At 55.2% G+C, this 24,513-nt stretch overlaps 2 protein-coding genes across 27 annotated transcripts in view; one reads left to right on the plus strand and one right to left on the minus strand.

Moving 5' to 3' along the window:
• Positions 1-530: 530 nt before the first annotated feature.
• On the plus strand, positions 531-7,240 carry CYB561 (cytochrome b561). Of its 5 annotated transcripts, none has more exons than XM_068661159.1 (7): positions 531-1,643; positions 3,778-3,946; positions 4,878-5,085; positions 5,325-5,423; positions 5,505-5,608; positions 5,709-5,866; positions 6,552-7,240. In XM_068661159.1, exons 3-7 carry the CDS (start codon positions 4,884-4,886, stop codon positions 6,745-6,747), a joined length of 759 nt encoding a protein of 252 aa, XP_068517260.1. In that variant the 5' UTR covers positions 531-1,643; positions 3,778-3,946; positions 4,878-4,883; the 3' UTR covers positions 6,748-7,240. The 5 variants fall into 5 exon arrangements, with proteins under 5 accessions (XP_068517260.1, XP_068517261.1, XP_068517258.1 ...); XM_068661160.1 differs by having other exon boundaries at positions 3,793-3,946; XM_068661157.1 differs by lacking the exon at positions 531-1,643 and adding an exon at positions 2,441-2,808.
• Positions 7,241-7,369: 129 nt separating this feature from the next.
• TANC2 (tetratricopeptide repeat, ankyrin repeat and coiled-coil containing 2) overlaps positions 7,370-24,513 on the minus strand; it is a 282,832-nt gene continuing 265,688 nt past the window's right edge. For 17 of the 22 annotated variants that reach the window (XM_068661136.1, XM_068661140.1, XM_068661133.1 and 14 more), the window contains 7 exons: positions 23,523-23,698; positions 23,130-23,262; positions 22,568-22,597; positions 21,509-21,600; positions 19,720-19,866; positions 17,161-17,261; positions 7,370-15,090 (listed from right to left, as the gene is read on the minus strand). In XM_068661136.1, coding sequence (XP_068517237.1) covers positions 13,131-15,090; positions 17,161-17,261; positions 19,720-19,866; positions 21,509-21,600; positions 22,568-22,597; positions 23,130-23,262; positions 23,523-23,698 — 2,639 coding nt within the window. In that variant the 3' untranslated portion in view covers positions 7,370-13,130. The remainder of the gene's footprint in view (positions 15,091-17,160; positions 17,262-19,719; positions 19,867-21,508; positions 21,601-22,567; positions 22,598-23,129; positions 23,263-23,522; positions 23,699-24,513) is intronic. The other 5 variants (XM_068661141.1, XM_068661150.1, XM_068661143.1 and 2 more) reach the window with 3 other exon arrangements.

Genomic DNA, 24,513 nt, shown 5'->3' on the forward strand with positions numbered 1-24,513 from the left:
CGGCAACGTCGCTAATTAAAGAGCTGGTTACAAAGCGCTGGCGAGCCCTGAGGAGAGCAGCGTGCCGGCCGTGGTGGCAGGGTCTGGGGTGTCCCCACATCAGCCACCACCGCATCCCCTTGTGCCCAGCAGGTTCAGGGGCCCGTTGGTAAATGTTTGCAAATATCCTAAAGGAAGACCCCAAGCTCGTCCCCTTGGAGGCTTTTCTGAGGGTCTCAGCCCAGCTGCAGAGGGGGAAATCCTCCCTCTGCTCTGCCCCCAAGGCCGGCTGACCCCTGCCATGATGTGCAGCCCGGTGGCTAAAGGTTTGCGGTTTATGGCAGGTTTTATGGCTTAGATTAGCTCTGGTAAACCATTTACCAAACAGTTTACCAAAGGTCTTGGGAGTTCGGGGAGTTTCCTGACAGCTGGAGGCGAGCCAGGGCTGTGCCCAGCCACAAAGAGGGCACGAGACAAGACCCAGGGAGCTGCAGACCCATTACCCTGCCCCAGCCCCTGGAAAAGTTGTGCAGAAGATGGTCCCGGGGGATAGCGGGAGGCGTTTAGACAACAAAGATCTTGGCAGGCACAGACGGGGAGGGGAAGGTCCTGCCTGAGCAATTTTCTCTCTGTCCATGACAAAGTCACCCCCGTGGTGGATGGAGGGCAGGAGGTGGGTGCAATGGGGCTGGATTTGGGGATTTCAGTGAGGTTTTTGGTACAGCATCCTTCTGGACACATGGCCCCGCTGTGAGACAGGCGGGTGAGGAGAGATGGGGCTCAAGGGGGGACCTGGGTGCCCTGGCACCCAAGGGGACAAACGCCGTGCTGGGGTGCAGGACGCCCCGGGCAGTCAGAAGAGGGGATTCTCCCTCTTGAATATTCAAGGTGAACTGAATATTGCCTCCAGCTCAGGCTTCCACAATACAAAAAGGGTGTGAAGGGACTTGAAAGGGTCCAGAGGAGGGCAACAAGGGCGCATCCTACGGGGAGGGGCTGAGGCTGTTGGGCTGTCCGGCCTGGGGAAAAGGGGGCTGCGAGGAGCCCTCGCTGCTCCCTGGGGAGGGAAATGGGGGCAGGTGTCGGTTTCTGCCCCTTTGTCACTGGTCTCTGCCCCTTTGTCACCGGTCTGTGACACCTTGTCACTGTTCTCTGCCCCATCACCAATCTCTGCCCCCTTGTCACCAATCTCTGCTCCCTCATCACCGATAACAGGACACGTGGGACCAGCACGAGACCGCACCAGGCAGGGTCAGCGCAGACTTTAGGAAAAATATCGACACGGTGAGGGTGGCGAGACATGGGCACAGGCTGCCTATCGAGGCAGTTGGTGCCCTGTGACTGGCAGTGTTCAAGATAAAGGATTCGAGATAACGGGCTCTGGCTGTTGGTTTTACCGAAGTTTGCATCAGTGGGACCCGGTGACCTTTGTAGGGCCCTTCCAGCTGACCCGATCGATTCTATCAGCAGGAATTTGGCTGTGACAGCGCCTGCTCGCAGCTCGTAGCAGCTCCCTGGCTACATTTCTGCAGGGATGAGGGTTTGGGGCTGCTGCACCTGGGGCTCTGCTGTGGTGCAGGGACCGGACTTGGCTCTTGCAGTGCTGGGTTTCCACCAGGGACGGGGATTTCTCTTGGTGGTGATGGGGGCTGGCACTGCCCCAGGTGAGTGCCCGGTGCAAGGGGGAGGCTGGTGTGGAGCTGGGGGCTCCGGGGGGGTCTTTGCAGGCTGGGTGGGTAGGAACAGCCCTCAAGGAGCCCAAAGTCCCTTTTTGAGGGAAGGGGCTTGTGTGGGACAGCCCTGCCCTGAGCTGCAGGGCCAGGTCCCACTGGCTGCTCCAGGACCTGGCATGCCCCGGGTGGGTGCTCCAGCTCCTGGGGTGCTCCAGTGCCCAGGGTGCTCCATGTCCCTGGGGTGCTTCATGTCCCTGTGGTGTTCCGGGGGTGCAGGACGCTCCATGTCCCAGAGGTTCTCCATGTCCCAGGGGTGCTCCAGGTCTCAGCAGCTGCCCCAGGTCCCAGGGCGCAGCGCACCGCGGGCTCCTGGTGACACCTAGTGGCACCGTGTGACACACGCACACCCCACACAAAAATGGGGCTGGGGGGGAGTTTTGGGATGCGCTCCCCCCATACCATCACCTCACCCCACTGCCTCTCCCCTCCCAGGGCTTTTCTCTCCCGGGGGTGTCCCAAGGGGACCGCAGGATGCGGCCACTTGTGCCCGAGGGGCTCCCGGGGGGAGGGGGGGGGGCTCAGGGACACGTCCCCCCCACCCTATCACCCAAAGCCACAGGCCCCTAAACATCCCCCTGATGCTGCTGATGTGGGCGCAAGTGATTAGCGGGAGTTAATTACATCAAGTCCCTCATTAACGCTGCTCGAATTAAAAAAACGATGGCCATAAAGCTGGGGTGGGGGCTGGCACCATGCTGGGGGGCTGGGGGTTTGGGGGTTGGAGGGTCTCAGAATTTTTTGGGGGGTCATTTGGGGGCTCCCTAGGGGTGTCTGCATCACCTGGGGAGCAATGTGGGGGGGACATAGGGCCTGGCACAGCTCATGGGGGGGGCACGCAGCCACCGGCACCTCCCCGGCTGTGGCTCAGCGCCTTGGGGACCGTCCCCACCATTTTGCAGCCCCCCCCCAAAAAAATCCTGCAGCCTCCCCAGCCCCTACGGCACCCTCCTTCTGCAGCCATGCTGGGATGAGGGGGGGGGGGCAGTGGTGGGGAGCCCCCCCCCTCGCCTTGCCATCGCTCCGTTGCCTTGCCAACGCGCTGCTGGCCCTGTCCCTGCTCAGCCGCTGGCACCGCCGGGCCTGGCAGCACCCGCAGGTAGGGCTTGGGGGTGGGGGGGGGCATAAAAGGGGGTGGGATGTGCCGTGCAGTGGGGGTGTCCCCCCCAAAAAAAAACCTACCCCAAAGCATCACTCATCCCTCCTCTGCATGGCACTGCTGTGGGGACTCCTCCCCGCCCCAACAGGGATTTTGGGGGGACCTCAGCCAAGAGGTCACGGTGAGGGGCTGCTGGGCTGTGAGATGTGGGGGTCCCCCCCCCCCCACACACACACCCCATGGGGGGGGTTAAGCAAAGACCCCCCCCCCGAATAGAGGGACTTTGAGGGAGGATTGGGGGCTGCCCCGGGTGGCTTTGAGGGGACACGGTGGCAGGGGGACAGGCAGGGGGAGAGGACACAGGGAGGGGGGAACATTTTTTTTTTTGGGGGGGGGTATCTGCCGTGCCACTGACCTGTTGCTGGGGGGGGGCTGCTCACCTCTGGCTCTGCCGATGCTCGGGGGGGGGAGGGGGGGCTGAGGAGCGGTCATTTTTGTGGCTAAGGGGCAGCTACTGGTCCTGGGGTGGTTGGGGACAGAGCTGACCCCTTGCAGCGTGCCAGCAGCCCCCCAAAATTGGGGGCTGGCGCTTGGGGCTGTGCCAGGACACGGGTGCTCCTCTGCCAGCCTCAAAGCCAAACGGGGCAGGACGGGGTCCCAAGGGTGCCACCGGCAGCGGTGAGGATTTTGGGGTCCCACTGTGTGGTGGGGAGGGGGCCCTGCCTCCTGTGGTCCCCCCCCCCCTCCTGCCCTGCTCCCTGGCGCGTCCCCCAGAACCTCGGTGGCCCCGGGCGCTGGGGCTGGACGCGGGCAGGCGACATTTGCAGTGAAACCTTAATGGGATAAACCAATTCCCCTAACCCACTTAGCCGGCTGATCCAATAAAGGTGGCTGGGAATAAAGTGTGTGCGTGGTCTTAATGCATCCCCCCACCTCTCTGTCCCCCCCCTGCGCCCCCGGTCCTGGCAGTGCTCTCTGTCGCAGCCCGGTCCCCAGAGGCAGCGGCAGCGGGGACAGGGACAGAGGTGGCCCTGGGGCTGCGGCTTGGTGGCCCCCACGGACGGGCAGCGGGAGCGGGGCCGTGCTGCTGGAAGAGGCTCGGATCCCCGTGGGATAACCCAAGACAAAGAGGGTGCAGGTGGGTCATGGGGGTCTGGGGGGCAGATCTGTGGTGTCCCGGGGCTTGCTCAGCCTCCTGTCCCCAAGGGTCACCGCTTTGGTGGCCTGCGGGGCCCTGAGCAGCATCTCTTGAACCTGGGCTGCTTTTGTGTAATGGGTTTGGGAGGGTGCGGTGGTGGGGATGGGGGGTGAGGAGATGGGGTAAGGATGGGGATGGAAGGATGGGGAGATGGGGATGGGGGGAAAGGACAGGGATGGAGAGAGAAGGGGAAGGATGGGGATGGGGAGATGGGAATGGGGAGATGGGGATGGAGGGATGGGGAGATGGGAAGGATGGGGAGATAGAGAGAGAGGGATTGGGGGGAGGATGTGGATGGAGGAATAGGGAGATGGGGGAAGGATGGGGATGGGGGAAAGGATGAGGATGGAGGGATGGGGAGATGGAAAGGATGGGGATGGGGCGATGGGGATGGAAGGATGGGGTTGTGGAGATGGGGATGGAGGCGTGGGATGGGGGTGAGAGGGATGGGGATGGGGTGGAAGGGACAGTGCAGCTGGAGGGCTGTGGCAGGAGAAAGGGGGCAGAACGGATGGGGCACGAGCACAGAGACTCTGTGGGGCAGAGGCAGCCGTGCAGGGCCAGGGGGGCTGGGACAGGAGCGGGGCCGGGAGCGCAGGGAGGGGACAGGAGAGCAGGGACGGGGCTGAAGGCCGGGAGGGCAGCAGGAGGGGACAGGAGGGGACAGGAGGGGACTGGATCCAGCAGCTCAGGGCCGGGCGTGCCGCAGTGGCTGGGAGCCACCCCCGGGCGCAGGTGACGCAGCGGCACCAGGAAGCGTCGGGGGCCCCGTGGCAGGTGAGGGCCGGGTGGGGTGGGCACCACGGCACCGGGGTTGGCACCGCGGCCACCGGCCCGGTGGCTTCGCTGCCTTCCCTCTCTGTCCCCGCAGGCCGGCATGGATGGGGCTCCACCGCCCGCCAGCCCCGCCGGGCTCTCGGCGTACGTGGCCGTGTCGCAGCTGCTGGGCCTGACGCTGCTGGCGGCCACCGGAGCGTGGCTGGGCCGCTACCGGGGCGGGGTGGCCTGGCAGGGCCAGCTGCAATTCAACGTCCACCCGCTCTGCATGGTGCTGGGCATGGTTTTCCTCCAAGGTGACGGTGAGCAGGGGCCACCCTGGTCCTCCTGGCAGCCTTCAAAGCCCCCCCTGAGGTGCAGCCCCCCCCAGTGCCACCGGGATGGGGGGTGAATGGGGCAGAGTGGTGGTAAATGAAGTCGGGGAGAAGCTCCGGCCAGCCCCGCAGCCGTGTGCAGCACCCCAGGGAGATGGGGGGGTCCCAGGGAGGTTGGGGGGACCCCCAGGTGCTGCCCCAGTGCTCACCCACCCTCTCCCCGTCAGCTCTTCTGGTCTACCGGGTGTTCAGGAACGAAGCCAAGCGCTCCACCAAGACGCTGCACGCTCTGCTCCACGGCCTGGCGCTGGTGATCGCCCTCGTGGGTGGGTGCTGGGGCTGGGGGTGATGGGTGGGAGGGGGGGACAGGATCCGTCCCCGGCGGGGTAACGGGCTCCTCTCCGCAGGCATCGTGGCCGTCTTCGAGTCCCACCGTGCCAAGGGCATCGCCGACATGTACAGCCTGCACAGCTGGTGCGGGATGGCCGCCTTCGTGCTCTACCTTGTGCAGGTGAGGGCTGGGGAGCCCCGGCACCCCTGGGTGTGTGTGTGTGTGGGGGGGACACAGGGACAGGGCCCCCAGCACCCCCTGACACCCCTGCGCCCTGCAGTGGCTCCTGGGGTGCGGTTTCTTCCTGGCCCCCGGCGCGTCCTTCTCGCTGCGCAGCCGCTACAAGCCCCAGCACATCTTCGTCGGCATCGCCCTCTTCGCCCTCTCCATCGCCACCTGCTTGCTGGGCATCACCGAGATGCTGCTCTTCAACATCAGGTGGGTGAACGACTTGGGGGGGAGGATTAATACCCCCCCCAGTCCCCCCCAAAAGTGCTGCTCCAGCCCTAGCCCTGCAGGGCAGAGCCTGGCCCCTGCCTGGGCTGAGGTTTTGTGGCTCTGCTCCCCCCCGAGGGTTTCGGTTCTGCTGCTGCTGAGTCACTTCCAGATGATGCTTCACGGGGGCCGCATCCTGCTCAGCTTCTTCTTTGCTCCTGGTGGGGAAAAAAGCAAGTGCTGCCGCCTCGCTGCTTTTGCAGAACCCCCTGGGAAGCTCGGCTGGAGGACACGGGGATGTCCCTGTCCCCTGAAAGCCCACTGCCCATCGGGCTGCAGGCTGGGGTCCCCCCTTGCCCCAGCACTATGGGGACACGGCCACAGGGTACCCCCAGGAGCCCCCTCCCTGTGGCCGGGGGAGCTCAGCTGGCGGGGGGGCGCTGGGCTGCCCATGGCTGGGTCTGTAGGACCGTGCCCCCCCACACACTTCTCCCTGCTGTCAAAGCAAGCAGCAGCCTCACTTCTTGCTGGATTTGGGGGCAGGGGACATTTCTGGGGGCTGTGCCCAGCTGTGGGGCCACCCCACCTTCCTCCAGGAGGATGAGGATGAGGACGAGAGGGTCCCCAGCCAGGGCAGGGCCAGGCCACCCATGCCCCATGGCTCGAGCATCCCTCTCTGTGCCCGCAGGGATTCCTACAGCCAATTCGTGCCCGAGGGCGTCCTGGCCAACACTGTGGGGCTGCTGCTGGTGGCCTTCGGGCTGGTGGTGGGCTACGTGCTGACACGGGATGAGTGGAAGCGCCCGCCGCTGGCCGAGGAGCTGGCCCTCTCCATGGACTTCAAGACCCTCACGGAGGGCGAGAGCCCCGGCGGCAGCCAGTGACACCCCCGGCTCCTTGGTCCCCAGCAGGGGTGGGTGTTGGATGTCCCTGTGCCCCCCATCTTCGTGCCTGGTGCCGGCAGCAGAGCCTTTGCTTGGGGCTCCATGCAGCCCCCAGGGACCCCCTCGTGCACCCCGAGCATCCCCCGACCCGCATGGGGATGGAGGTGCCGCCCCACACGGGGTCCACAGGCTCTGCCCTGGTGACCTCAGGCTCACAGCCTGCATTTCCCTGCCGCAAGGCTCCAAAGCCCAAAGCCCACCCCCATTTCTTTATGCCAAATGGATCGGACGGCGCTGATCACGAAGATTTTCTACTTGTTTTCAGCCCGCACCCCTCCGGCGCGGCCACGTGCCGGGGCTGCGGCCACCAAAGGTTCCCTGAGCAATGTCGGTGCAACTTTAATGGGTTTGTGTTTGAAATGTTTTCCCCTCTCGTGCAATGTGTTGTCTGCAGACATATATTTATCCTAATAAATATTTGCAGCTAACCCTGCCCGGCTCCCATCTGTGCTCATCATTTCGGGTACCCCGGGGTGCTGGATCCGCCCCTCTGCCCCCCGGGAGCCGTGAGGCTGAGACATTTTGGGCAGCAGGGTGGGAAAAACACCAGTCCGCAGGCTGCTTCCAAGTGTTAACCATTTATAAATAAGTACATTTTTTTTTTCATACATACAGTTTTCATTGTACAGATTACAATCTGTATACATTGGGGCGGGGGGGAAATGCATTCTTTTGAACTTTTCACATCTATCTCACAGCTCACATGTACAGACAAGAAAACTCTGCTCAAGCAAATACAGCAAAGGAAAAAATATGTTTTCTTCTTTCCTTTTACATGAGAGGCGAAGGCCTCCGCTGTCGGCAGGGGTTGCTCTCCCCACTGCACAATATCACAACTGTGTGGTGTTCAATATATCAGTAGAGAGAACAGAACATGCATTGAATAATATACTGTACAGAGAAAGTCCTTTACATCGGAATTATAGAAAAGCTAAAGGAAAATTAAGTGTCTTAAAGATCTTCCCAGCAAGTGTCTTCAAGGATGGCAACCAGGGAATTGTACAAATCACAAAGTGTGTATACTGTACATGTTTGTACCAACTCAGATCCTCTTGGAAGTGAAGACAGAACAGAGACAAAACGCTGAATGCAACACCATGGGAAAGAAAACGCCGGACAGGAATGACACCTGCGGTGCTGGAAGAGTCCACACGAGTCTCTGGGCTAGCGGTGCAGCGACAGAATGGACGTAACGCACACGGCGCGGCTCTCGGCTTGCGGATGGTGGCTGGCAAATCGGTGCACACGGCAAGGCAAAGGTGAAGCGAGCGAATTTCCTGGGCCTGAGGCTTCCCCACCCAACCGAACAAGCCCCCGCGTGCTAAACCTCCGGGGGAGACCACCCGGAGCCTACCTGCCTCCCCGGAGAGCATCACCCAGAAGGGACAAAGTCTTTCTTGCAAAGCTTGCGGGACTACAGAGACCAGGACGCAATGGTGGCGGACGGGACCCGGCTGCTGACTCCCCAGTACCGCAACAGCTAGAAACTTAGCAGGAGGGAAGGGTACGGCGGATCTGTTTGGTGTCCGTTCGCTTTAGTGGTGACGATCGTGTTAGCTTTGTGTTCTCTTGGGTGGATCTGTAACAGTCCCAGTGAGATCCAGCTGCAGTCAGGAGTTGGACACGAACGCATCTTGCTAAATAATTGAGCCCTTAGTGGTTTAGAATTAGAAAAAGAGTTTGATTGAGTGAAAATCCAGCAATTATCCAAGCAAATCTGAAAAAAAGCAGATTGACTTTCACCGTTGTGCTTGTGTCCAAATGCACCCCACCAGACTTCGCGTCGAGCAACCAGAAGGGAGCGAAGGCATTTATCTGCAGAGGTCCCCGCGCCGCGCCGTGCCGTGCCGCAGCAGGGACGATAGCTCTTACCCTAAGCCCTTGTTTAAACACTGTTGATCCCAGCAGAGGAGTCGCCTGGAACCCCCCCAAAGACGAATCAAAGTACAACCACCAAAGACCTTGCAACAGATGACCCAGGACCCACCTTTGCAATGAAGGTGGAGCACGAGCAGGCACGCTGGCTTGCTTGTTTCTCGAGATAAGGCGGAGCTGGCACTTGGGTTTTAGCTAGACTTCTTCTGGGTAACCCTGAATAGACAACCTTGGTACGAGGGGACCGAATCGCTGCAAATTTCGTAGCCACCCTGGTTCAGGACCTAACCCAACTATGGCTTAGGTATTTGTTATATGCACACACACACGTTTACACGAGCTAAGCAGTTTTCTTTACAGCCACGCTAAAGAAGAACACAAAGGTCAGTGCTTGGATGAAACCCCTGCACCGCGGGTGCCCGGTGGCAGCCTGACCCCGGGCGTTTTGGGAGCTGCCGCAGCCTTCACCCTCCCGTGCATCAAATCAAAGCAGCAGCACCGAGGCGGCGGCACCGCCTGCACTGCGCCTTTACCTTCAGAGATAGCCTCATCTTTGGAAAAGTTTTCCTTTTCCAAGCACTTTATAATGATCTCTCGACTATTTTCAAAGCCCTTAATGCCATTCCTAAGCTGGATGGTACGGAGAGCAGCACAAGCTCCCCACCCAGCAGGGCTCCCCGCCTCCAGGACAGGAGTGTCCTTCCCCTGGGACAAACCAGAGCCGGAGAAGCCACGCCGCGATGCAGCAGGCACCGATGCCCCGAGCTGGCAGATATTTCAGCTCTGCGGCACATCCAGCACCGAGCAACCGCGTGCAGAGTGCGAGGGACATCTGGTGGGTGCTGCGGCTAAATACAGGTGTTTGCTCCAGCATCGCCTACCGAATACGCCCCAAGAACCAAATCCGGAGGGTTTCAGTCACCAAGAATCCGGTTTACTTGGTGCACCCGATGAGTCCCACTCGCTGCCAAGGCAGGGGCTCGCGGGTGGCACCAGGGCAGCCAGGGGAGGGGATGGAGGCACCAACTGGCAGCAGCGTCCCAAGTGTTAATTATTCCAAGAGGCTGAAGGCATAGCACGGATGGCCGATACAGCGCAGTGTCTTTAAGGTCTACGTCTAAGGTGACACAGCGAGGTGATGTCGGGTGAAATCAGGGCACTTTACAACACGACCACGCACGACTGCAAATATGAAATGACCTCTGCTTTTGTCCATGCCAAACCCGAATCGTGACGTTGAGGACACACAGGACTGAGTAAGGAAAAGCTTTTCCAGGGAGAGGTGTGCTCCTCGCCCGCCCAGCGACTGCAGCAGCAATCACGCCTCAGCTGTCCCTAAGAGAATTGCTGGGGAAGCGCTTTAAAACCACTGCAAATAATTTTGTGTTTAAAAATTACTCCATCTGTTGATGCTTATATACAAGAGTCAGTTCTTGTGCTATAAATGTTATGATTCATTGCTTTTTTTCTTTTTTTTTTCTTTTTTGAAAAATACACTAAGAGACAAGAGTTGTTTTGCTATTTTCTAATGAAGACACTACTCACGCTTAAATATCCAGTATTTATCATAGTAACAAATTCAAACAGTAAAGTGCACCCATTTACAGAGAGAACAGATGGTAAACCATTAGTGCAAGAATCCTGTGAAAATGTAACACGTGGTCTTGTGAAAAAACCTGCATGCTGCAGTATTTCAGCATTCGTTCATCTCGGTGTCAGTGGTAAAAGTGTGAGCTGTTTCGTTGTTCCCTTAAAACACCTTCACGAACCCAAAGTTACACACAGAAGTGCTGCTAGGGGACATCTCGGGAGTACAGTACTGGAACCACATGGCAGTGAACAGCAAAGCAAAGCACAGGCAGCTCTTACAACGCTCTCCTCAACACGGACCGTCCCGCTGGCGTCTCAGCTGAGAACGCCGGCTTATGGCCGTGGCACGTCTCACTCCACCGTATAAAAGAGCAACAGGGCTGAATTTGGTTACTTTTCCCTTGCAAAGAAGCAACTCAAGGCAGAAAGCCACTCACTCTTTGGGAAAGCAGAGGCAGCGAGGCTTGGAGCAAAATGACTGATGCTGCTGCAGACCCACGGATGCGTGTTGCTAGCTAGCTAGGCATGCGGTACGTAGAGGGAAAGAAAGCAGTTACTCCTTGCAAAGCAGAACACACCACTTCCAAAAGAGGAACAAAAACCATCGCACCCCTTCCAAGGAGAGCAGCGGGGCGTGCACCAGTGGCACGGCCGCGGGACCCGCGCTCCTGAGGGGTCTCCGAGTCTACAGCCTGCTCTACAGCCCTGTAAGAAAGCAAAGGTCAGAGCCGAGCCGCACTCGAGAAGGAAAACGCCCACCTCAATACAAATACTGGCTTGGACAAATACAAAATAGCCACAACAGCGCAAGCATCTCCACAGCCTGTAGAGGAAACCCCCCCTGAATACTCTCAACGTGTCTATGAGACACAGGGCCCCGTCATCCCAAGGTACGCGCATCCTGGGTTGGTCTGAGCGAGTGATGCGGTGAGATAACGCCGAGATGTGCTGAGCCAGGACAGCCCCACCACAGCCAGGGTTTGCTTCGAGCTTCGAGCCACGTCCTCAGCTGGTGTAAATCGGCCTGGCTCGTCTACACCAGCTGAGGCTGGGCTCCGCGGGTTGGTTCGAGGAATTTTTCAACCTACGGCTGGATTTGCATAGCCCTTTGGAAACACTGAAAGGTATCGCTCGCTCTTCCTGCTCAGCACCAAATCCCTTTTGCTGTTAGGAGTTGATATGGGTGAGATTCAGCGTTGGGCAACAGGCACTATTTTCGCTTTAAAACAAGCTACACGGTTATCGCTCTCCCCCCCCAGCTCGTCCGACCGTTCGCCCTCGGTAACTGAAAAAGGCAGATTACAAAACAACCAGCAGTAAATGAAGCGTTTGGAAAGAAATCCCTCCAGCCCCCCAAAATTCCAGAAAATAATTGAAAAATTCGGTAAAAAGGCTTTTGGAAGCGTCCCCTGCTTTTCACGCTGTCTTGCCGTGATTTGCATTCGATTTAAAACAAATAAGAGAAAATCAGCCAACCCCCAAATGTCCCGAAACAGAGTGCATAAATAAATTATAAATCTCCCTCTTTCAACTACAGGTCCTTAAGGAGCAAAACATTGTCTGTACCACTTGCAGGTACGGAACAGGGCAATCGCTTTCCAGGATTTTGGGAATGGATCCTGCAGCTCTAAGGAAGCAGCATTTCCCTTAGAGGGGCGCAGCCCCCCTCCGGCACGGCGTCCCGGAGCAGGAGCACGCGGAGGGGAAGCGATGCTGCCGAAGGACTTGGGCACCGTTACCTCCTCGGACCCTTCCCGTCTCGGGAGCCACGATGCCATGTTACGCATCCCCTCAGCACAGGAAAATAAACTGCCGTTTTCCTCCTCGAACAGGATTTCCTAAGCAATTTTTTTTTTTTCCCTCGTGAGCCACAAAATTCCCCCAAACTAAAACCAAACAAACCGAAACCCCACAAAAAAAACCACCAAAACCAAACGGAAGCCCCCACGTTAAAACTGTCCTGGTGAAAACGCGGTGTCGTATGCGTGAGGTGCAGTCATCTGCTACTGGTGCGACGAAGTTGTTGCAATCCCAGTCCACGAGAGGCTTCCAGCCAATTCCCTTGGCTGCTCAAACCGCGTGCGAAGGGCCAGCTTTAATCTCTGCAAACCTGTAAAATGCCCCCAGAGCAAATCAACGTCGGGGCACCTGGAAGGTAAACTGCAAAGTAGCAACGCATCTCTCGTGATCCCCACCCCTCGGGGCAGATTTACGCGGTGAAATAACAGATACAATTCCGATTAAAATTCTACAAACCGGGTGAAGCCGGATGGTGACTGTGCATAGCTACTTCGCGATCAAGCAAACGACGCCCTGCTCTGCGCGGATCATTCGCTCTTCGTGGGCAAAGAGACAAAACGGGCAGAGAAACGACCCGGCTGGCACGGGGACCTGCGGCCGCGGCCTCTGAAAAGGCTCCTGGGATCCCTGCTCTGTTCCCACTAGGAATTTTCATCAGAATTGTGTAAGAGCTCATTGAGACAAAAAGAAACCAATTTAAATCGAAACGCAATTGTCTCTTGAAAAAGAGCTGGTTACCTCCCACTGCGGAGGGGATATTTCTGGACTACCCCACACCACGTACTAAAATATCCTGGTTGACAGCTGAAAACTGAGGGAACTTAGCTGGAATTGGGCAAATGATACTGGCTTGGCTGATGTTGGCTTCACAGTCAGCTGGGTAACAGAAGGGCTGGAGCACGTGCATGGCTGTCTGACCACCACACAGAAAGTACCGGAGAAACTTGGTCATGTAGCTACCAAAGAGAAACAAAAATAATAATAATAATAATATGCATGGAAATCAAGCTTGGAAGTGTGTGCTGAAAACATAAGGGTCTTACTCCAACAAGCGTCTTTTACACATTAGACTCCACAAATGGTCTCTTTGGTTTGATTGGGGACGTCTGCCCTTGCCTGGAGTCCCTGGAGAGCTGCCTGTACAGGTTGTCCTGGTAGGCCTGCGCTACAGGCAGTGTCCTTGCCACCTTGACGTCGGGGTACGAGGAGGCTTGGGTGACTCTCTCCAGGAGGTCTCCCCGGGACCCATTGGCCAGCATCCCATGGGGGCTGTAATAGTCTTCCTCTAGCAAATGGCCATTCTGTGCATTGTTGGTTTTGTTATAAAAGGCAATGTTGCTGATCGACGAAGGTGGGCTAAATGATTCTGGCTGGGGGAGGTTGCCAGGAGACGTAGGACTAATTACAGTATCCACGGACGACACGGCCCAGGTCCGGTTCTGCTGATGGAGGTGGGGGTACTGCTGAGTCCGAGCGGTTTTATCTATGATTCCCATGAACGGCGTGGTCCGGGAACGCGCTGGCTCGCTGGGGTAGCCCCCCTGCGTGGGAGAGACCGGAGAAAGTTCATCGCACGACCTGTCGTAGGCTGGCTTGAGAGGGATCTCCATTTGCTGGATCGAAGCAGACGGGCGGAAGTTGGGAGTCAGGTTGGAGGTGGATGAAATGCTATTGCTGGAAGGAGAGAAGCGGAGGCCAACGCTTTGGGAATGAAGCAGCGGCCTCGGAGTCGGCGGGTGAGGCTTGATTTCACTGGGGTTAACCGTAATGGGCCTTCTGATGAGGTGAGACACGTCCGGAGAGCCAAGCTGGCTGGCGGGGAGGGAGGTCCGCTCCAGGTCCAGCTTCGAGTGACACACCGGGTAGTAGGATGCGGACTGACTTCGCCCGATCTGGGGCGTCTGGCTGTATCTCATCCCCCCCCTGTAAGCCGAGGATGGCCTCTGGGGAAGATCTTCTTTAGCCAGGCCTCCGTGCTGACAGATGGCTCCCGCGCTGAGACTGGCCTGAACGTGCTGCACGGGTCTGCTGTCCCCCACGATCCCCCCGATGGAGCCCTGGTAGACCAACCTGCTCTGACTAACCCCCATCTCCCCCGACGCCGACTGGTACTTGCTGGCCATGGAGTGGGCCACCTGGCTGTAAGCACCGGTCGGAATCACAGTACTCGAATGCACGGCAGAGCTGGGCTGGTTGCTCCGGACGATCTGGGCCTTTGCTGGCTGCAGCCTCAGCCCCTGCTGCGGCACCGCCACGGGCAGCTGGGGCATCTGGAAGGATCGCTGGGTCATTTTGGACAAGGGAGACTTTGGCCGACCGGGGAGCTGGCTGACGCCGCTAGGTTCTTGCTGATAACGGACCGGGGAACCCGACTGGGACCGATAGACGCTCATGCTTTCTGCAGGGGGGCTGGCACGGTACTGAGGGCCTCTGCGGAGAGGAGAAGGCGGTGGGCTCTGATATTCCTTCCCTTGGCTTCCAGACGGAGGCGGGCTGAAGCGGTAAGAGGAGCCCTGGTGCGCAGGAGAAGTGTGCGGAGGACTAGGTCTGTAATGGGAGTTTTGGTGTGTCGGAGACAGAGCAGGAGATGTGGACTGGTACCCTTGCCTGGTTGGCGAACCCACGGAGCTGTTGGACCTGAAATCAAAGACCTGATGAGAGCCAAGAGGCGAGCCAGAAATATAGGCGGAGTCCCTGTGAGCAGGGGACGGCGGTGGGCTCTGGATGATGGGCAGCCCTTGGTTTGGCCTGGACTCTGTCTGCAGGCCAATGGAAACGTTTTCGACATCCTGCTCAAGGTATTCCTCCTCAAAGATATCCTGCATGGAATACAGCTCTTCGTGCTGGGCTTCGGGTTCGGGCTCCACCGGGAGCGGCGGCTGCTGCTGCTGCTGCTGCTGCTGCTGCACCTGCCTGCACTCCTCTTCCACCCGCATCAGCAGCCGCTGGATCTCACGGTTGTTTGGACACAGCTTGATGGCCTCGTTCAGGTCCTCCAGGGCTGCTGAAAACTGCCTGCTTGACAAAGGGACAGAAATGAGAACTGAAATTACTCTGGATTTGAACAGAGCCGTTCTCGGAGGCTACCGAGGGTTAAGTGGCTTGTCTGTTTTACTGAGGGAGACGGCGGCGACTGCTACAGCTGGCTGCCTCTCTCCAACCCTGCCTTACGTGCCTCCCTCGGATTTATTTTAGCCAAACTGAAGGAAAATACCGCCAGCCATTCTGGGAGAAAAGGGGAGTACAGTTCTGAGATGGCACAATCCAGACTAGCAAAAATGCCTGTCCTGTGCAGTGCGTGATAGAGGCTTCTTCATTACTCCTCACAGCACCACCGTGAGCTCTGCCCTCCTGTTAGCAGAGGGGAAACCAACACACCAGTAACTAGCAGCCCAGCTCACCATCGCTGTAAACAAGTGCAGCTTTTGTTGCAACTGCTTACGGCAGTGAAAATTTAGCTTGTGACTGCCGCCAAGACCACACAGCGTCACGGCTGGCTCCAGAAGCCGGGGTTCCTGTGGGTCAGCGTTTTAGGCAAGGCTGTCTCTGCAATTTTGCAAAGGGATTTGGCTAACTTCTTCAGAACAAAGGAGCCAAGCAATGCTAGCAAGCCTGCAAGCCCCCTTGGGACGGCTTTGCAATGGCAAGGCTAGCCTGTGAGGAGGAATGGGAGGTGGGGATTCAGGGAGGAGGGCTGTCATTTACAGGGACACTGCTCACTTCTGAGCAAAACCATCTGTTTGTACGTGAGTGTGATCCGGGGGATGATCCCCCGCCTTGGGCTGAACGTGCAGACACCCTGCTTTGCTGCTCTGCCACAGAGAAAAACTCCCCAGCACCTCCCAACACCAGCCCAAGCTTTTGCACAACCCTTTCAAAACCCAGGGCAAGAAGGAAAAGCCTCGTTCCCCCGACTGCGCTGACCTCAGGGGTGCTGCTGTGCACAAACAGGGAAATAAAGAAGAAAGGCCAAAGTGATAAGGGTTTCTGTTGGACAGATCTGGGGAGAAAAGGCCGCTTGTATGCGTGGAGGCTGATATCATCTGGAAAGCGACCCAGTTTTTACGCTTCCTTAAAGCAATTTGGAAACAATGGAGAGGAAAACCATGAAAGGAAAGGCATGAGGTCAGTGCGGCTCAGCCAGCAGGGCTTCTCTGCAGAACACAAGGTCACGGCTTCACCTCCCACACCAAGACCCGCTGGACCCGGCAGCGTGGCCTCAGCTGGGCCAGCAGCCCCGTTACACGCCTTGGCTCCAGCATGGAAGGTCGAACCGTGGCCTTGCCCGCTGGGCTGTGTGTACACAGGTGGGCTTCAGAAACCACCAGCTGCTGTGAATCTCTGCACTGCCATTTAAAACCAGGACTTGTGCAATGACAGCGTGCCCAGCCCTTGAGGGCAGGACTCAAAAGCAAGCCCTCTGTCTCATTTAGGAATGGCATGGATCGGTTTTGAAATGAATAAAACCTCCCATTTTCAGCTTTCGGGGCACTGAATGAGGGCACCCCCTGGGCTCAGTCTGAGCTGCAGAGAAATGCCAGCACTGCATCACCCCAGGAGCTGCCTGCAGCGCTCAGAGCCCAAACTATGGCTGGAAGCACGGTGGCTGGCATAGCCTGCACAGGCACCACACGGCAGGTCAGCAGCACTGCCTTGCAACGTGTGCTGCACGACAGAGAGATTCATAGATTTTAAGGCCAGAAGAAATCACTGTGATGAACAGAGCCTGCCCTCGTGCACAGCACAGGCCACAGGGCTTCCATGAATCATATCTTGCTTCAAGTCCACATTGTGGTCGAAATAAAGGGTATTTTTAAACGAGAACCCAATCTTGGTGTAAAGATTTCCAGTGCAGTAAGGTGTTCAGACAAGGTTCAGCTAGGATGAACAGTTTAGAAACATTCACATTCAGCTGAAATTACCGAATTAGGGTAGTACTTTGGAGTTTTGTAATCTTATTAATGAATGTTTCTTTGCCACTTCTTCACACAAGGACATTTGCACAGAGTTGCACGGTGAATGCCCACACCGGTGTGGCCAGGTTTGAAGAGCCCAGCCCCTCTCCCTCGGCTCTCTCCCTCTCCTCACCTGCTGCTGCGCTTGGCCCTCGCTCTTGCATAGTAAGCTTCGTAAGATTTCGGTTTCAGCTCCAGTGCTTTAGTGGCAAATTCCTCCGCCATTCCAAAATCCTGTCATTACAATAGGTGTGGAGATAAGTAATTGAATAATAGAAATAAAAATACATACAATCTGGGAAGAAAACAAACTTAACGTGGACTTTTTTTTGCACTTTAACTTGGAAAACTTGATGGTACTGGAATGTTTCACACCGATTCCAAACCATTTACAAACAGCGTGCTATGATGGCATGCCCAAAGGCTCAAAGCTCTCTCCGTAACACCAGATGCTGTCAGCACCCACCGGAGGCCAGTGTGCCACCGGCTCCGTTCTCATTGATTGTGTCCCCAACAAGTGCATGCAATCCCTGTCCAACAGCCTCCAGTCTTGAGGAAACATCTGGTCTTGCAGAGTCTGGAATGTAATCTCATGAAGGATTTTTTTCCACAGTCAAAAGCAATAGGAAACCTTTCCCACGCCCTCTGCTTCCCACTCTGCAACACTGACATACTTCAGAGGGGCTGAATAAAACTCTACATGAGACTATCGATACCTTGGTAGCTACGAACAGGACTTGCCTGGCAAAGGTCTCCTACCTCTGCCACCCATTTCACAGTTCCCTTGCCTCTCGCCTACACTTGGGAGATTTGTTTGGAGTGGGGAGGAAGAGGGTGACAGCATGGGATGGAGATTGCTTTGGGAGACTGCTTCGGGCGCTGTTGAGTGGCAGTGCCATGAGGTCAGGCCAGCAGCTATGGTTCAAACCATGCCAGCTGTCCTCCCTTGCCCTCATCCCGAATGCTTCTCGTATCGCTGAGCTCAGCTCTCACCTGCAAAGGAGATCTCCCAGTGGAAGGGTTTTCATTTCCCATCCAAATACTCACAGCTTTGGACTGCTTGACTTGGGCTCTCTACCAGAACCGCTCAGGGTTAAAGAACCTAAAAATATTCCTTATTCATTCACAAACTTAGCAAGCAAACTCCACCAGGCTAGAAGCGAAGTTTCTGAGCACACCATGGCCACTTGGCCTGCACCGAGCAGCCGTGCAGGAACAAGTAAGGTCATCCATAACCCAGCGAAACCCTGGGTGAGGTTTAATCTCCCCTAAGGTGCCCGTGATGGAGTTTGCTGTCTGGACACCCTGCCTGGAACAGCTCTCGGAGTGATTCATCCGAGCAAACTGCGGTGTCTGCTGTAGGAAGAGATGAATTGCAGCGAGGACTGCACTGCCTGCAGCTCCCTGGGTGCTACGGGGGTGGGAGCTACCTGGCACTGCCTCCGCTTGGACTCCCACCGGGAGATGGAGGAGGGCCAGGCGACGCCTCCAAAGCTCAAAAGGCCACAGAACAGCGCCGTGCCTCGTCCAGGGGTGATTTTGTCAAATTCTCAGGCGTGTGCCATAACCTGCCACATTGCAGTTTAATAGAAATTTGTTTTAAGTATGCAAAAGTCTTCAGTAAGAAGTTTTTTGCTTCTGAATCTAAAGGGGAAAATTACTAAGTCTCGTGTGTAGGCAAATACTTTTGTTTGTATCTTCAGAGGCAGCTACTGAAGAGAGACTGTCTGATAAACTAAACTAATCGTAGTCAAGTGGTAGCTACCTTTACGGTCTACCTTATAGGTGCAAAAACTGCAGAAGCAACCACAGCCCCCTGAGATTCCCTATCACAACACCTGGGATTCCCCTGCTAACAGTGAGCTGGGAATCTTGTCCTTAAAGTGCAGACTTAGCAGGGAGTTGGCTTGTTTAAGGAAAAGATTCACACTTTTTCTGAAAACTGTGCTGTTTGTTCACCAGTGTTAAGATTTTATTTCCACTGCTTTTCATCTGTCTCCTTCATAGCTTAAAAAAAAAAAGAAGATGTCACAAAATCCCACCCTCCCTTCCAGTGTAATCATTGCCGGCTCATAGCCTTGGCGGAGGATTTCACTTTTTTGAGCCTACGGAGACTTTAAAAGTTGTAGAGGTGAAAGTCTCTGAACGCAGAGCAAGGGGGAGGTGGCACTTGTCTGCTGGAAGAACAGACATGCTGCAGAAGTTTGTTGCTAGATGCTGCTAGTTTGGAGCAGGGAGAGTGACAGTGATATGGCAGTTCTGGGAGGAGAGGGAGGATGTGGGGGTGTTTCTGGATGAGTCACTGCCCTGGGGAAGTGCTAGCCCCCTAAGCATATGCTCCTTCATTTTAAATTAATTAGTATTCAAAGGAGCACATCTCCTGGCTCCTCCCTCACCACTGCCCTAGAAATCTGGAAAGTGCCTCCACCCCCAATTCACATCATCATCAAAAGGGAGTAATAAAAAATTCAAAAAGCTATAAACATAGCAATGAATTTTTAATCACCAGAAATGCATATTAAATCATTACTTCTTTTGAATTATAAACTGGCAGTGCGCTGTGAAGGACAACCAGGTTACCCAGAGGGGAGATCCCAGAGGTCAAAGCACAATTACAGGATGGACAGGTCTTTATGCACAGGCAGGAAGCTGGCAGCTTGCTCGTAAGGCCGTGGAGAGCGGGGAGACTTACATTCATTTTCCTTCGACATCGGGAGAGGTTGAGAAGGAGCGACACCTTCAGCTCACGGAAAGTTTTCAGGTCTTCTCCAAATCCTTCCCTGGGGAACTTCTTGAGAGCGTACTGGTAGCGCTGGGCAGCCTCTTTCACTTTACCTTTCTAATAGAAGGAGAACGGGTCAAAACACATCCTTTGGTTGAGTTTACTTTACCGCAGAAAAATCGCCAGCCCCAAGAATGCTTTGTGTGGTTAAGGTAACACGACATCACTATTTAGTTCTTTTCTAGGAAGGAAAGCCGGACCATTTGATCAAGGGAACATTTGATCAGGGAATGCAGCTGCTTTGTGCAAACTGAGCTCTCCCAAGTCACACAGAGATGTCAAGTTACAGTGGGAAACAGCAGAAGTTGTTAAATGGACTCGATACAACTCCACCTGGTGTCTGGGTAGATGGTCTTTTGATCGGGGTGATCCATCCCCCATTGCTGGAGAGGACCCCACATCCCTCCCATGGGAAGCTGCAGCCTTCACACCCTGCAAACAGCTCAGGGGCTGATCCTGTGCGAGCCCCAGCAGCACACAGTGTGCACTTGCAGTGTGACTCCACGGGCCGTGCTGAGGAGCTGGTCTCTGGCAACGAGCATTTCACATCATTTAAGGCTAACTCAAAGCTTAAGAAGCACTAGGGAGGGTGAGAAATACAAAGCTTTGGGCTTTGGGTGGAGATCCTGGGGCTCCGAGAAGCCTCTGCAATAGCAAGGATCAGCACTGTGGCACCGATGTGGCTCTGAAGTTGGACAAATGGATTGGGATTCATCTCCCTGGACTTCAGATGTCTGGAAATTAGGTGTCTACCTCTAAGGCTGTCAACTGAGTTCCTTTTATAGTTATTGGGACGCAACAGTCACCTTCAAAGGGTGACTCAGCCTTGCTATTTTGGGCACCTATTTTTGGGATGGGATGATCTGCGCCCTGGAGGGGGGCAGCCATGGCAGCTAGGGTGAAAGAAAGAGGGCAAAATGGGATCTAGGACGTGTGCAATTCACGACGACCCAGACACAAATTTTGCAGCTACGAACAGTAAGCTTTAAAACCTTTCAGACTCAGGTTTCTCAGTTGTATCACGTATCTCTGGCAGATAACTCCAGTTACAATGCCAGCTTTGCATATTTTCTGCTTCACCCTTGGAGCCTAACAGTGAATCATTGTTGTACTTGCACATTTTTGTGTGTGTGTGCAAATCTCCAGGTTTTAAAGATTGGCTTAAAATAAACACGGAGCAAAAAAGACTCTAACTGTAGTGGTGGAACATCTCCCATGGGCTAAAGGACATGACAAAGCCATCTGTGTCCTGACAATCTGTTTTCATTACAAAAAAACTTTCTTTCACTAGTTTTCCTGGGCTATACCGTCTCGTTGCCTCGCTTCACAGCAGAGCCAGCGAGGTAATGACAACACCGCCAGATCTGACGCAATGGCATGGAGGATCGCTGCAAAACACTTGGGTCCTGGTGTTTCCAAGGAGGAAATGAAGTGTTGGCTGAAAGCCAGCACGCAGACAGACTTGGATGTGCCTCAGCCTCGTTACAGATTTTGGCAATCAACCCCGCCCCCTTCCCCAACCCCACTAACCTAAACCAAACAGTTTGCGACATGTGGGATCCCACTAGCAGTACTGTTTACTTGCCATGGCTTAAGGCAGCAGCGTTACTCACTGAGCTACCAAAGGAAGACCAAAACCTTGTTGAAATGTTTGCTGTAAGCGTCATTTTTTCAATTTCTCTTAAAAAGCTCTTCTCACCTTATAAAACATGTCTCCCTCTTCCATCAGCTTGCTCAACAGGATGATCATGATGTCTGGTTTGGAGGTTGCCATCGCCCATGTTGCTGGACCTGTAGTGTACAGGATGCATGATGGGTAAAAAACTCATACAATGCAAGGGTGGTAGGAAGCTGGGTGGAAAAAATATCCTGGGGTGGGAATTTCTGCTGGAGAGAACAACTTGGCATGGTCAAAGAGCAGAGTGCTCCAAAGGATTGAGCTGACAGTTCCTCTCGCACTTAAGTGAACGTCATCCACATTGCAACGTTTTTCCTTGGTAGTCATTAAGGCTAAGGCTAATCACCACCACCACCGGATCAGGGAAATGCTGGGAGCCATTTCCACGAGAGGGCAGTGCTGTTTGCAGAACCAGCTGGGGGGGGGGAAGGCAGCGTGGTCGGGAACTAAGCCGGGTTTGAAAGGAAAATCAAAGCGGTTACGTAAAGAGCACTTGTAAATTAAAATATCTATGGTGTCCTAGGAAATCTGCAGTTGGACTGTCGGTAGGCATTTTGCTTTTAATTGGATTTTGATTTCCAACTTCGCAAGGTGTGAAATACGAGAGCAGAAAATCCAACTAGTTGGAGGATGTAACGAAGGCAAGGCCGTGGCTCAGCAGGGCTCGTGCCGAAGGATCCGTGCTGGGCTGGGGACAACCTCGGCTCTGGGCAGGTGAGTGCTGCGGGACAGCAGCGTCTGGCTTTGGCCAGCACAGGGTCCACCTGTGCAGAGCCAGTTGTTAGCTCAAGGCCTGATACTTGGGAGGCAGGGGCAGCAAAAATTTGGGGACAACTCATTAGTGTGGGGGAAGAATAAGTCAACAACACTGCGTAAGTAGATTCAGTACGTTTTGGGGGGAGGGGGTTAGTTTTTGAGTTCAAGTTATTCTCTGCAACAGTCATTAAAAAAATTATTTGAAGGTGAGGTAAATTAAAAGATTAGAGGTGTTGGGGACGCATGCAGGCTAAATCAAACAGGAGAAAGCAAGGCTGACAAAGCTATCAGATCGAGGCTGATGCTGACAGCAATGAGATATACCTCGTGGGCGACTCGGTAACGTCTGACAACCTTCAAAGAAAGGAGAAAACAAAAAGTTGTAGGAGAGAGGGGAAAAAATGGATGAAGGTGAAAAAAAGAAAGGAAAAAAGCAGCTGTGAGAGGCAGGCAGCAAAGAAGCCAATGCACCAGCAAAATCCCCTTTCACAGGAAAACGTAACGTGAGCAGCTGTGTGGCGCAGTGCAGGTAACACTAAAATCTGAAAGCATACACAGAGCAAGTGAATGCAGCAGCTCACAGCAATGCATGAACATAGTACATTGGTCGACTCAGACTAGTAAAGATAGAAAAAGCTTTACCGGAGGAAAGACCTTGCCAAAGAAACAGTTGTTTATTAACTTCTTCTAAGTAATACGACAGCAAAAACAATCCCAACTTAACCAAGAGGACACGGCAGTCATGACTCGCCGGCTGCTTTCGGTGTACGAAGCAGCAGCTGGGGCTGGGGCTACCTCTGCCTTAGGTTTCTGCTCACTAGGAAGCCCCTGCTGCGAGTCCTGCCTAAAGCACAGAGCCCACAGCGCGTCCGCCCCTGGTCCCTACCTATCTTCGCTCCTTTCTTCAGGAGGGTGACGACCACCGAGGTGTTGCGGCACCCCACCGCCCTGTCGAGGGGCCGCATCCCGCTGTAGTCGACGTGCTCGATCATGGCCCCATGGTCCACCAGAAACTGAACCTGCAACAGCAAAGGCGACAGTCAGCTCTGCTCCGGGAGGGACCTCAGTGTGCTGCTGGTGTGAAGTCTGAGCAGCCAAAGCTTGCTCTGCCCCACTGCTTGTGCCGAAACCACCTCTGTGGGGCTGAGCTTTCATCCCAATCACGCACTGCCCCCGTGGAAGCACGTGCAGAGGGGAAGCACGATGCTTGTTGCTGCATGGAGCTGCGCTGTACCATTCTGTAGCATTTTTTGCTCTGCATGCACCACGGGCCACTTACCACCTCCGCGTCGCCGTAAAAAGCAGCCAGGTCCAGCGGGGTGCGTCCGTTTTTATCGGCGTGGTCGGTGGCAGCCCCGTTCTCCACCAGGGAACGCACCACGGACAGGTGGCCCTTCAGGCAGGCCCAGCTGAGCGCCGTCAAACCCTCCTTGTCCATCAGAGAGATGGAGGCACCTGGAAGAACAAGCGTCAGGTCACCTGGGAGCTCTGTCACTGAGCAGCAGGATTCAACGAACCATCCACATGGCAATGACAGCTCAGAGCGCTATGTATACGATTATTAATTACTTTATTAACATTTCTCCCCCCGTGTATCCCGCCCTCCATCACTACTTCAAATGTGCTGATAGGAACTGTGGCAAGCGAGTTTATTCACGCCAAGCTGCAAACTTTTTCACATGTGGCTCCGTAGGCTGTCCTGGCAAACATCTTCTGAGCAGCAGGGTAGATTTGACATCCCTCATCTGAGACATCAATCTTCCTTTTTAACTGTTTTTCATCTAAACCCATTCCAGCCTGCGTGAGTCAGGGATGAGGATCATTCTGCTGTTTCAGCAGGCCGCAGTGTACCAGGGGAACTAAGTCAACTCAGCTTATTTCTTCTAAAAAAGCACATATTTCCCCCTCCTCACTCCCTCCCCTTTACCCGAATCGACACAATTTCCAGCAGTATTCCTCCCTGAACTTTACCCAACATAAATACAACGTTGTGGGATAAACTACTGCCAACTGCAAGCCAAGGAGAGGGGGACTTGACATTTTCTTGGATGAAGAAATCGCGCTGCCATACCAACGGGTCAGTGTTGCTTCATACAGCATATGGGTACGCATACGAGATCTGCACAGCAGCATTAAGTGAACACTCCTCTTCATGGCACGAAGACAAGTCCTGTTGCCATGGCACAGGCAGGGCTCTCGCTCTGGAGCGTGCAGAAGAGATGTGTTTCAGCTCTGCTCCTCCGAGGAATTGTGGCTACCTGCGGGATGCT

The sequence above is a fragment of the Anas acuta genome, chromosome 25 (assembly GCF_963932015.1).
Source record: "Anas acuta chromosome 25, bAnaAcu1.1, whole genome shotgun sequence".
Taxonomy (NCBI): domain Eukaryota; kingdom Metazoa; phylum Chordata; class Aves; order Anseriformes; family Anatidae; genus Anas; species Anas acuta.